Raw genomic sequence first — 13,298 nt, 5'->3', positions numbered from 1 at the left:
GAGTTTTGTTTTTGCTTCAAATACGAGAAATTGGACACCACATTATCAAAATAAACTAATTTCCAGAGGCAGCGAAGAAAGAGTATTTTGAGAACTATATGATATGCTAAGTAAGCATGGGTCCTAGCAACCAATTCATAAAGCTAAGCAGCTAGGATACGGATGACTTTGTATCTGCTGAAGATCAAAAAAGTCAAATTTGGCTAAACCAGTGTACTGTTAGGCCTCCATTTTGTGAAAATGTTAAGACATCTTCACAGACTAACTGGCAAACTAACAAAAAAAGCATGAACAAAATTTTGTCCTTGCCTAATCCAGAATTAAAAGAGGCAGCTGCACTGCCCCAGGACATCTGCCTGTAGATTCTGGGCTCTCTGTAGAAAATCTCATTTTCTCTCCCCTAATTATTAGCCTACTATGAAGGCTTTGAGTGTTAACTCCTTTAAGTTTATATTACCTGCTTGCTTTAGTAGGGTTTTTTCCATAGTAGATAAAAGGTTTTGGTTTTTTGGGTTTAGGCTATTTAGTTACTGGATAGAGAAAAGGCACCACAATGAAAGCTTTTTCATTTATTTGAAACAGCTCTCACTATTGAGGATCTTTTGATGTTAAAAAGTAACTTCATCTTTTAAAACTCTGAGTGTTTAGTTTATTCAGTATCACTGACATTTATTATATGCAACTTGCCCTTTTGAGTTTTAGTCCGTGTTCATAGAGTATCTTAAGTGGTGTAATTACCGAGAGTTATATATAATGCAGCTTTTAAAAAGAGTGTTTTTTCCCCCTTAACATTCACTCTAAAAGCAATTCAGTGTAGAAATAGGTTATAACTAAACTATCTATACTTAGTTCTAGTGACTGCTTGAAAGAACGAGTATTATTTTAAGGAAATATCAAAAGGAAGTACTAATTTAGTTTTCTAGAAATAATTATGATTATTTGATACACTTTAAGAACTACTTGGTAGTAGACTCAAACCTACTTGATTTCACATTTTCAAATTAAAACAATTTTTGAATAGGATGGAAAAATACTAGCTTATCTTAGAAACATCATAAACGTGTCTAAATACCCTTTTCAAAGCTCTGACGTGGAACTTGGATCCTGTTAGGCAGGCTTTTTTGTGGGCGTATTAATTCACACTCCACCTGCCAGTACCTATAGGTAAAGACATGAAACCACACCCTCTGTTCTGACCTTTTCCTCAGGGGACACTGACTAGAATCCTTTGGCTCAGCATGAGAGGCTATTTGAATAGCTCAGTTCCGAGGAGCTTTTACTTTTGAATTGAGTGAAGCAGCAAGAACAAGGGAAATAATGTTGCAGCTACACTTCTGAAGACTGCTACTATGGAGATTTAAAACTCAACCTTCCCTGCCAGGTTGTTTGGAAGGCTTATTTCCACAGATATGTTTGATACTGAAAGCAGTTTTATTGCTCAGCTAATTAGATATTTATATTTTCATTCTTCTATTCTTCAAGGATTTAATTATTCTAGTTAAAAAGGTGTTTGCTTTTATTTTTGTTGTCTTTGTTTTTCTTTTGTTTTTGACGAAGACTCACGGAGATGTAGTTTTTAAAATAGATTTGTGGGGTTTTTCTTTTGTTGTTCAGTTGTATGAATTAATAAAATGTTTATTTGATAGTACTAAAAAAATTTTTCATACAACTATGGTGTCTCTTGATAAACTAAAAAGAACTTTTTAATGTAGTTGAAAACTGTTAAAGTGATTGAGAAAAATTGGCAGCTGCATCTTCTAGAATGGATTCTTACAGGACCTATTTGGCAACTGTCAAACTCAGTGGCTCATGGTTGGAAGAACAAGATGAAGACATTTATGAGGTTGAATCTCGTGTGCCTTTACCATATCCTTTTCCTCTGTGTGAACATTTGGATGAAAATAACTCAGTAATTATTAATACTTCTATTTTTCATTTTATTCATAAAAGAAATGGGCACATATTAAAACTTATTTCTAAAATTTCACTGCCTACCCCTCCTTATTCAGTAAGTATAAAAAACTTGGTTTCTTTTAGTTTTGGTTCATGCTTTCAGTTTTTTATACATCTAATTTAAAAACCTGTATAATGAGAAATGAACTTTAAATGTCCTTAAGTAGAATAGAATCTTGTTTTGTTATTGTTTCATATGTTACTACTCATTTATCCTAGATGTATTGAAGGGCTAAATTTGTTCTAAGAGCCCCATCTTGGCTATGTTTTTGATTCCAGAAAGCAGAGTGAGATAGTATTACAGTTCTCCCATGCCAGGCAAGCTGTTTAAAAAGATCCTGCTTCTCCTTAAGAATCTTGCTTTTATATGTTTATGGTGCCAATCCTGAGTAAAAATGGAGTGATTAAAAGGCAATAGGCATTATGATTCTTAAAACAGCCAAGTGAGCCAGTTAGGAATTGTTTACAATATTATGGTGTATTGGCTATAGTTCCAGACAAGGAAAAAGAAAATCTGGATTCTAATTTTAATTTTCTTGTTAACTCATAAGAAACTGATTTTTAATATGCCTACTAATCCTGTGAGGAAATACTGTTTTCTACTTTTTATGTGACATGTATTTTATAAACATTGTTAAGGGTAAGTACTTAGCATAGTTAGTACTTCAGGTTTATTTAACGCATAAATATGTTGTGAATGATTCACCTCAAGTGATTCAATATAACTACAAGTTATTCAGCACTTTTTACGACTCTCATGGCTTTAATTGTAATGCACTAGCAAATATTTAACAAGACAGATGGTTTTCAGAAGTTTTGTTACCTCCCCTGAAACTTTTATGTTAAAGTGACAGTATATTTATTGATGCTTTATAATGTAATGCTTTTTAATATAATAAGTTTCTTAACTTATTTAGAAGTACTGAAATGAAATTTTTATGTATTTCATATTGTTAGGTATTAGGAATAAGTCATAACTTAACAGGATAGAAGAGGCTTTTTGAATTATATTTAGATGAACATTTGAAAGGGGAGTCTCTTATTCCAGTAAAGTATGAGTGCCATCTGCTATAATAAATGAAATTTGTTTGCTAGCTTTACTGTACTTGATTCTTTAATTTTTTTGTTTTGTTTTGCAAAACTAAAGTTATGTCTCGTGGTTCTATGCTAACTATTTAAATGCATTTAAAAGCTGCTTTAGATCTTGTTAAGAAGTAGACATAGAAGCAAAAACAATTTAATTTTCTTATGTAAATCAAGTATTTTTTTTTAATAAATGCTGAATGCTTCTTGTACAGTAAATTTGAAAAAGGAATAAGAAACTATCCTTTTTAGTCAAAGCTTTGAACTCTTTCAGAGTTTTCATGTATTTACCAGGCAACCACTTTATAATAAACAGAAAAAGTTACCTATCTACATATGTAGAAACAATTGGTATGTTTTATGGGGCGCCTGGGTGGCGCAGTCGGTTAAGCATCCGACTTCAGCCAGGTCACGATCTCGCGGTCCGTGAGTTCGAGCCCCGCGTCAGGCTCTGGGCTGACAGCTCAGAGCCTGGAGCCTGTTTCAGATTCTGTGTCTCCCTCTCTCTCTGCCCCTCCCCCGTTCATGCTCTGTCTCTCTCTCTGTCCCAAAAATAAATAAAAAACATTAAAAAAAAAAAAAATTTTAAAAATACAGGCTGTGACTGTAAATTCAAAAGAGTAATTATATATAAATTAGTTCATACTTTGTGATCATGTTCTTTATAGTAAAAAAATCAATGTTTATTAGTTATCTACATTTAAAAGAAAATACTCTTTTCCCAGTCAAAAGTAGAAATATATAGAGTTTTATCTTTGTTGAGGTAGCATTGACATGACAGATGTTTTAGGAAATATTTTGTGATTTGAAATGTATGCTCAACTATCCATTACAAGTCTTAAATGTGCATTCATATTATCTCCAAGTAGAAAGTTGTAAATAATATTTAACACATCCTATTAAATAAAACAAGAACAATCACATACTTGATATTTTGGAAATTGACTTAGAGTGACCGACCGTAAAAGACTTTATTTAGTAACTCTAAAATGTGTTTGCTATGGTAAATACTACTCAGATGTGAAGAGCAGAAGTCTTTAAAAATAAAATATTTTTAAATATCATAATTTGATAATACATTATTGATATTTGCCTATAAATTAGAAACCACTGCATTTTTTAAACCATAAAACATGGTAATATCTTTCTACTTTATAATTTTACAAATTCTTATGACATTGTCAGCCTATTTTTAATATGTGTGTATATATATATATATATATATATATATATATGGTGATTGCTTTTTCACAATTTTTAGTGTTATAGGACTAAATACTAGAAACATTTGAGCTCAGTTTTTAGTTTAACTAAAAATAAGAACTGATAAACAAGTGCTGGCAGTCAGAAGCTCAGAAAACAAAGGCAGAGATGGTGCTTTTCTGTAATTTCATGGAGCTGATAACAATGATCACTATTTTTTGAGAGCTTTGGCCTTGAGTCTGTACTTGACTGTCATCTTAAAAATTGTTTAAGAATGTAGTCATGCCAATAACAGCATTTAAAAAGAGGCTTTCTTTATGAGTAATTATGGGTAATGCCTCTGTATTGTAAGATTTTGAAAATAAATTGAATATTCATATAAAGTCTTGTAGCTGTTTCACAGTTAAATAGAAATATAAAGCTTTTAGTTAAAATGTGGGTTATAATTTTTTTCATCTTGTTATGACAGTATGATTTTCTTAATTGATGCCATTATATGAATCATATATTCCTCACAATGTACAGCAGGAGTCCACAATCAATAAATGTTAAATATAAAAGAAATTGTTTTACATAGAGCCCAATCACATAAAATTCTTCCACAAATAAAAAAAGAGCCTATGCGTTACTAACTTTATATCTTTCTTTATATTATAGAATATAGATGTAGTGATATAAGTTGGTTTATTTCCAAAAGTAGCATTTTTTTCATTTTGTTTTTAATGTTTATTTGTTTTTGAGAAGAGAGAGGCAGAGCGGAAGTGGGGGAGGGGCAGAGAGAGGAGACACAGAATCGGAAGCACGCTCCAGGCTCTGAGCTGTCAGCACAGAACCTGACATGGGGCTCTAACCTGCGAACCATGAGATCATGACCTGAGCTAAAGTTGGACATTTAACCAACTGAGCCACCCAGGCACCCCCAAAAGAAGCATTGTTTTGTTTGTTTAATAAAACCAGAATACATCTCTTATGGAAAGTTATATGTAGGTAATCTACTTGTATACTGACTTTCCCCATTTAATGTTAGCATGCACTAGAAATATTAAATGGTTATAGTTCAACAATTTATTTTTATTTAAAAACCCTTTCTGGTTAAACTTTAGTGGGGTATTCCCAACACTTTGTCTTCCTTCATGTATGCTTTCCCTCCTCGTTTAGCTTGAACATGCGAAAGTTACACAGACAGAGTTGATGCGGGAGTCATTTCGACAGAAACAAGAAGTGACAGAGTCCCTTAAGTGCCAAGAAGAATTGCGAGAGCGCCTTCATGAGGAGTCCAGGGCTAGAGAACAGCTGGCTGTGGAGCTCAGTAAGGCTGAGGGTGAGCAACTTGCTATTGGCAACTGAGTGTGGAAAAATTTCAGGTTTAAAAGTAGAGATTTTGATGCAAGCCAAGTTTAGAAATCACAAGTGTATTCTAATGTAGGGTGAGCACTGAAACATAGTTGTAATTTGTCTTCAGACTTTCTCCAAGCAACTTTAAAAGCTATATAATTTTAATTATCAAAAAGTGTTTAATAGAATTCTAGAAAGCATTAAAATTTTTAGAAAATATAGAAACGGATGATGGTGATTTGTTACCAAAATTCCACCATCCTAAGACAAGTCTTGTACTTTAGCAATGAAAAGATTGAAGCCAAGAGATGTTAATAAATTATACAAGGTTGGGGCGCCAGGGTGGCTCAGCTGGTTAAGCATCTGACTCTTGATCTCAGCTCAGATCTTAATCGCAGGGTCGTGAGTTCAAGCCTCGTGTTGGGTGTGAAGCCTACCTAGAGAGATAGATAGATAGATAGATAGATAGATAGATAGATAGATAGATAGATAGTTCAAGGTAACCATTAAATGGTGATGCTGGGCTTTAAGCCTCTGAAGCCTCATACTGCTTATATTCTGCCATACCGTTGTGGGTGTTGGCCTTCTAGAATCACTTAAAACATCAACTTTCTCTAGTATATTTAAAATGTGACTTGGTTTACAAGCATCTGATTTATATTAAGCTTTCTTGTCTGTTTACATGTGTTTGATAAAGTGAGTTATCACGTACATGATGTGATACCTTAGCATAGCAAAGTAATAGTTCAAAGGAACATCATATTTAGGCACAAAGGTTAAACAAGAAAAAGCCTGCATTGAATGTACCATAACTGCTGCTGTCATCAGCAGATTCATTCAAGATATTTATAGAACGCCTAATGGTAAGATTTAAAATAAGTTTTAATCCTGTTCCCTGTTAATTTTATCTTACAGGTGTCATTGATGGCTATGCAGATGAAAAAACTCTTTATGAAAGGCAAATTCAAGAAAAAACTGATATAATAGATCGTCTTGAACAGGAATTGTTATGTGCAGGTAATAGATTGCAAGAATTGGAAGCAGAACAACAGCAGATCCAAGAAGAAAGAGAATTACTGTCCAGACAAAAAGAGGCTATGAAAGCTGAGGCAGGCCCAGTTGAACAGCGTACGTATTTTTAGACTTTGTGTATGAAACATTCCTTAAAAGTTCAAAGTGGCTCTTTTCTCCTTTCAATGCCATGATTCACGTATTTCATATGGGGGTTGAAGAATTACAAGAAAATCTACTTCATTGATAAAGGTTTTATTAGCCAACTATGTGGAGTTTTTTTTTTCCATTTTCCTTTGGCAAATTTTAACAGGAAAAGATAATTCCTTAAACTTCTGCCTCAGGAGACAGCTGTGCATAATGTGGCAGGATATTTTTTAAGCTGTGTAAGATTCAGTTCTTTTGATAGCAGAAAGGCAGCAAAAATGTATACTTGGATTAAGTAAAAGAGCACTGATCCAGCATTAGTAGCAAGCAGGTGGGGGTGGATTTCAGCCTGCAAGAGAATAGATTGAAAAGGTCAGTGACTGTTACACTGACATCTAGTTTAATCTGTGTACGAGTTCAAAGAATATACAATTTATAAATAACATTTAATCTTTGCTGAAATGAGAAATTGTGTGTAATAGTTTTTTTAGCAGTAGAAAACGTCAGTCATTATAACGGTGGAACTTCAAATCCTTTTTATCATATCCTCCCACTTTTATATTACACATGCAGTTGGAATTATAAATGTGTAGTTTTATTAGTTGAATTTTGCTAATCGAGAAATACAGCATGCATTTTTGTAATACGGTGCAGTTGTTTCTGGTTGCTCAAATTTGCTTAACACAGGTTTAGGGTTGGTCTTTTTAATGTGCAAAGTGTATGTATCGTACATGTAAAACATTCACGAAATACTGGTACATCAAAATGTTACAAATGATAATAATCAGTGGTTTCAACTTTTACTTCTAATTCTTTTGTGTTTACGTATTATTCTGCTTTAGGAAGTAGACATGTAAATTATATCTTTGTTCTGTGTGTGTGTGTTTTTTCTTTCTATTCTTATAGGACTAGTAGATGCTGCAGTCGATGCAGCACCGGGAGCAGGTGTGTTTATACAATTGCATGGCCAGTCTTTGGGTGGTAAACTTACAACTCCAAAAACGGGGTGACCCTTGGATTTTCAATCACATACCTCTACTTTTCCAACTAACATACCTCTAATTTTGCTGTTGTGTTTCATACTTACAGTTTTTTTCTTTAACAAAAAACTTTTCTTACAATAAAAATACATATGTATATTTGAAATTAACAACTGAGATTCGTAGTGATCATCATCTTATATCTGTTTTTCCACAGAGCTTAAGACAATTTCAGTTTCTTACATAAACAAAATGTATTAAATTCTCACCATATGACTTTTCAAAATGCTCTTTCTAAATCAGGAAATATATAAGATGATGGTATCAAGGATCAGTGAAATTTAGTAAAGAGACTTTCTGGTTCATTTAGTTTTATATTAACATCTAAATCACTATTGTTTTAAAAGGAATGCTATTTTCTATAGATTCCTAGTCCTGAGTACAGTACTGGCAGACTGGTTAGTGTAAGGACTCTCAGGTTATGTTCCTTTTTTTTTTTCATTAGAGTATTGTTTTACTTTGCTATATACTTTATTGTTGTATTACTAATGTTAATAATAATAGCTAACACTCATATAGTGCTTACCATACTCTAGGCACTATTCTTTGTATATATTAACTCATTTGATCCACAGTAGCTCGTAGAGATCAGTAGTATTACTATCCCCAGTTTACATATAAGGAAATTGGAGGACATCGTGTTAAGTATCACACAGGAGATAAGTAGCAGAGCTAGGATTTGAATCCACAGTCTCTGCTCCTAAGCACTACACCATACTGCCTCTCATAGTCAGTTTTCCCTTGATACATATATGTGTCAGCGTGCAAGACTAACTCAGGAATATGGATCTAATGAGGAGAAAGACTAACAGGAAATTGATTGTAGTTGTATTTTTTTCCTATAACTCTTACTTGCCTTGGTTAAAAATTTACAATCTTTGATCTTCATGTATATTGTGTATGCATATAAAGTGACTTTATTGGTTTGGAATGAATTGATTTTTGCCTGAGGTGAGTTATTTCTGTGCTTAAATTTAATTAGACTTTGTTCTTTTCCTTATGGTGAAAGTGGACTTTTTTTTTTCTTTTTGGTCATTTGCTATGGCATTTTCACAAAATACTGTTTTTAGTGACAGAATGTTTCTTTTTGTTAATATGGTATAATTTTTTTTGATACTAGCTTGCTTACTTCTATAGGAATATGTTGCTTTGATATTTTCATAGGAACATTTTTCTTTCTTACGTGTGTTTAAAGTAAAACTCAGATCTCTTATTTCATGAAGATAAATTTGAGCGTTGTTATGGGTGATTTCACTATTACTTTGATTTAACTTAGTATATTTTTATATTTGTAAACAGAATTACTACAGGAGACAGAAAAATTAATGAAGGAAAAACTAGAAGTACAGTGCCAAGCTGAAAAAGTACGTGACGACCTTCAAAAACAAGTGAAAGCTCTCGAAATAGATGTTGAGGAACAAGTCAGTAGGTTTATAGAGCTGGAACAAGAAAAGAATGCTGAGCTAATGGATTTAAGACAGCAAAACCAAGCACTGGAAAAGCAGTTAGAAAAAACAAGAAAATTTTTAGATGTAAGTATTCTCAACTTGAATATTGATTTTGTCACTGGAGTGCTTACTTGCTGGTAGTCTAGGTTGTGAATTTTAAATTATGAAGAAACTTGAATTCTAACATTTTCATCTACCTGTGTTTTTTACCAATTAACTGAAAACTACTATTCCAAATAAAAATTCTAATAATTTTTATTACATACCTATGACAATTAAAAGCAGTACAGGCAGATTATGAGTAAACCACCAGTTAGCCTTTCTAAATTCAGAGTTAACAAGCTTGTCCAAGACTTTGCTTTAACCAACTGCTAAAGCAGGGTGAGGATCCTGAGAGCTAACTGGCCAACACTGTTTCACCCACAAAAGATACACACAGAGTAACACTGTGCTCTTGGAACAGTTGTTATGCTGTCATTACTGTCTTCCAAAATGATACTAAATCTTTAACCTCATATAGATTTTCTTCTTTGGGGCTTCACTTAAGGCCTGATAGTCTTTTCATATATCAGGGAATCAGATTCTGACAGATTTTATAATTTTAGATACAAAACCTAGATTAGGATGAAAGAAATTGATTTACTAAACAGTTTGTTCTACTTACTATTTTTTTAATGACTAAATTAACAGTGGAATTCCTCCTTTGCTCCAAAAAAATAAATTCATTTTTGGGAGAATATTTTTATCTCATTCTGTATTTAACATTACTTGAATTATTAAAAATGTCATGCTTCAAATAATATTTAAATGCAGACATTCCTGTCAAAGATTCCAAATAGCCTATGTACCATATAACAGGTGTTCTTTTTTTTGAAACCTTTTGGTTTGGGGTATTCTGTGGCCGTCAGTTGTTTATCTTAAATAAAACTGTATGTATAACTAAAAGAAGTAGCAGTAATAATAGCTTCAGTATATATTGTTTCTTCAGTTACTGTTATTGTTATTAAACTTCAGGAGCAAGCCATTGATAGAGAACACGAAAGAGATGTATTCCAACAGGAAATACAGAAACTAGAACAGCAACTTAAGGTCGTACCTCGATTCCAGCCTATCAATGAACATCAAACTAGAGAAGTAAGAAAGAACTTTACTGATACTGTCTATGCTACAGCATATTGTGTGTCATAAAAGATGTCTGTTGTGAAGAACTTAAAATTTTATTATATATAAATCTTCAAAATCAGAAAATTAAATATTACTTCAGCGTGAAAAGTTCTTGAAATTCTAAAAATTGTTTACATTGGTGTTCCTGGGTGGCTTAGTCAGTTGAGTGTCTGACTTCAACTCAGGTCGTGATCTCGCGGCTTGTGGGTTCAAGCCCTGCATTGGGCTCTGTGCTGACAGCTCAGAGCCTGGAGCCTGCTTCGGATTCTGTGTCTCATTCTCTCTCTGCCCCTTCCCACCTCCCAAAAATAAACAAACATTAAAAATTGTTTGCATTGAAATTTGGAGTCATTTCTACCTACATTTATCTTCTAGTTTTGCCCAATTAAATAAACTTATCTATTTCTTTCTCTATTCCTGTTCCTAACAAAACTGATCAAGAGTTGTCTGTATTCAGACAATTTTATTTCCCCATCTTCCATTCTTTTCTCAGTCCAGTGCAGTGACATTCTAACCCCTCTTTCTCAATGGGGTTTATATCCTCTCTTTTGTTGAAATTGTTCTTGTGGAAGTTACCATCCTCCTGGCCATGTCCACAAATCATCTCTGTCTTCATCATACACATCCTCAGAGGCTTTCATTGCAGCCTTCTTCCTGAAACACTTCCTTCTCTTGGCTTCTGTGACATACCTACTTCATTTTGTTTCTTTACATAGTCTTTGTTTCTCAACCCAAAATAAATGATGGAAGACCCAAAGACTTAGACTTTGGCCCCCTTTTTCTTTCCTATTAATTTTCTCTTCCCAGGTAATTATGTGTAAATGACCATGTGTTTATATCTCCAGCCCTGACATCTCTTTTTTTTTTAAATGTTTGCTTATTTTTGAGAGACAGAGAGGGACAGAGCACTAGTGGGGAAGGAGCAGAGAGAGAAGGAGACACAGAACCTGAAGCAGGCTCCAGGCTCTGAGCTGTCAGCACAGAGCCCGATGCAGGGCTAGAACTCACGAACTGTGAGATCATGACCTGAGCTGAAGTCAGCGCCCAACCGACTGAGCCACCCAGGTGCTCCCCTGACATCTCTTTTGAACTCTGGACTTGAATACTCAGATGCTTTACCATCTATCTCCATTTAGATGTCTCAAAATTAACATGTTTAAAAGAGAGCTCTTGATTCCTGACTAACCCCCATCAGAGAAAGACAAGAATAAAACATGTTCCTTCTTTCAGTAAATATGATACTATCTTCACCTTTCTTATTGCTAAGACCTAGAGTTCATTCTTTATTCCACTTTTTTTTTCAACCCCTACTTCCAGCCCCTTGGTGAGGCATGTTGCACTACATCTTACATCTTCCTATTCTTTCCATTTCATTCATCTCCTTAAATCTTGGCTGTCACTGTCAGCCTGGATGGTTTTGGTAGCCTCCTTACCACTCTCCCTGTTTCTCCTTTTTCGTCCCAATTATCCACTTCCTCATTTAGAAACATAGAACTCTATATTTGCCAAATAAATGCTACATGAATGAGGGAAGATTTATTGTATAAATTGCAAGGATGGCTTGTTACAGTTATATAGACATCGTGCTTGGGGTTACACCATCCTAATTTGAATCAATAGCTCTGTTATTTACCACCTGTGTGACAATGGCTAACTCATTAAAACTTTCTAAAACTCATCTAGTCATTTCTAAAACAGAGATGGTGGGGTGCCTGGGTGGCTCAGTCAGTGTGCTTCCAACTCTTGATTTCAGCTCAGCTCATGATTCCAGGGTCGTGGGATCAGGCCCTGCATTGGACTTTGTGCTGAGCATGAAGCCTGCTTGGGATTCTCTCCCTCTCGCTCCCTCCCTCCCTCCCTCCCTCCCTCCCTCTCCCACTCCCACTCCCACTCCCTCCTTCCCTCCCTCTCTCTCTGTCTCTCTCCCCCCCTCCCTTCCCCCACCGCCCGTCTCCTGCTTGCACTCTCTCTCTCTCTCTCTCAAATTAAATATATATTATAATAGAACCCACCTCATAGGAATATTGGCCTGGTACATAGTGAACATGTAAAATTATTTTCAGAAATAGTAATAGTTAAATTTTATTTTAAAAAATCTTATAGGGGCCCCTGGGTGGCTCAGTCGGTTGAGTGTCCGACTCTTGGTTTTGGCTCAGGTCATAATATCATGACTTTGTGGGTTTGAGCCCCACATAGAGCTGGTGGTGGGGAGCCTGCTTAGGATTCCCTCTCCCTCTCTCTCTGCTTCTCCCCAACATGTGTTGTCTCTGTCTCTCTCAAAATAAATAAATTTAAAAAAAAATTTTTTTAATAGTACAGTATGTAAGTATATTATTTGTTATATTTGAAAAGTGTGACCTGCCTCATTCATGAAACTTTAAGAAACTAACATGGATGTGTGTATTTGATTTTTCTCCTGGAACATTGTGATCCATTGGTTCTGTCCTTACCTTGCCAAATCTGATTCCCCAGATGCTGATTTTCTCAAGATCTAAATAATCTCTTACAGTATATTGTACTATTTTGCTGCTTTGTGGTCTTTTTCCTTGACTGTACTCCAAATCTTAGCCCACCCATTATTGTTAAATTTTCTCCTCAGTGGCTTTATTATAGTCATCCTCGAACATGTAGTTATAGGTAAGTTTGCATTTCTTTTAATGTTTTGGGGAATAAGTATTGTATTTAGATAATTTCCTTAAAGTATCTCACTGAAGTAAGGTAGAATTCCTTTTTTTTCTTACCATCACACTAATTTTTTTAGCAAGCTTTCTCTCTTTACTTGATGAGAACTAATTTCATAAGCTATCTTATTAATGCTTCCTGAATCCTTCGGTCTTAGAGCCATTCTCTTAAATGGACCTGCATTACCAGAATTACTTGGGGAAACTTTCAGTGTGCACAGATTCTTCTCACC

General features: G+C 34.4%; 1 protein-coding gene across 7 annotated transcripts in view; it reads left to right on the top strand.

Annotated features, from left to right (window-relative positions):
• AKAP9 (A-kinase anchoring protein 9) overlaps window positions 1–13,298 on the top strand; it is a 151,322-nt gene that overhangs the window by 99,061 nt on the left and 38,963 nt on the right. For 4 of the 7 annotated variants that reach the window (XM_058725131.1, XM_058725134.1, XM_058725132.1 and 1 more), the window contains 5 exons: window positions 5,398–5,560; window positions 6,490–6,702; window positions 7,639–7,677; window positions 9,072–9,304; window positions 10,235–10,354. In XM_058725131.1, coding sequence (XP_058581114.1) covers window positions 5,398–5,560; window positions 6,490–6,702; window positions 7,639–7,677; window positions 9,072–9,304; window positions 10,235–10,354 — 768 coding nt within the window. Of the gene's footprint in view, window positions 1–1,579; window positions 2,009–5,397; window positions 5,561–6,489; window positions 6,703–7,638; window positions 7,678–9,071; window positions 9,305–10,234; window positions 10,355–13,298 lie in introns of those variants that run through there. The other 3 variants (XM_058725133.1, XM_058725130.1, XM_058725135.1) reach the window with 2 other exon arrangements.

Source organism: Neofelis nebulosa, chromosome 4 (genome assembly GCF_028018385.1).
Source record: "Neofelis nebulosa isolate mNeoNeb1 chromosome 4, mNeoNeb1.pri, whole genome shotgun sequence".
In the NCBI taxonomy this organism is placed as follows: domain Eukaryota; kingdom Metazoa; phylum Chordata; class Mammalia; order Carnivora; family Felidae; genus Neofelis; species Neofelis nebulosa.
This window is presented reverse-complemented; position numbering and strand designations above follow the sequence as displayed.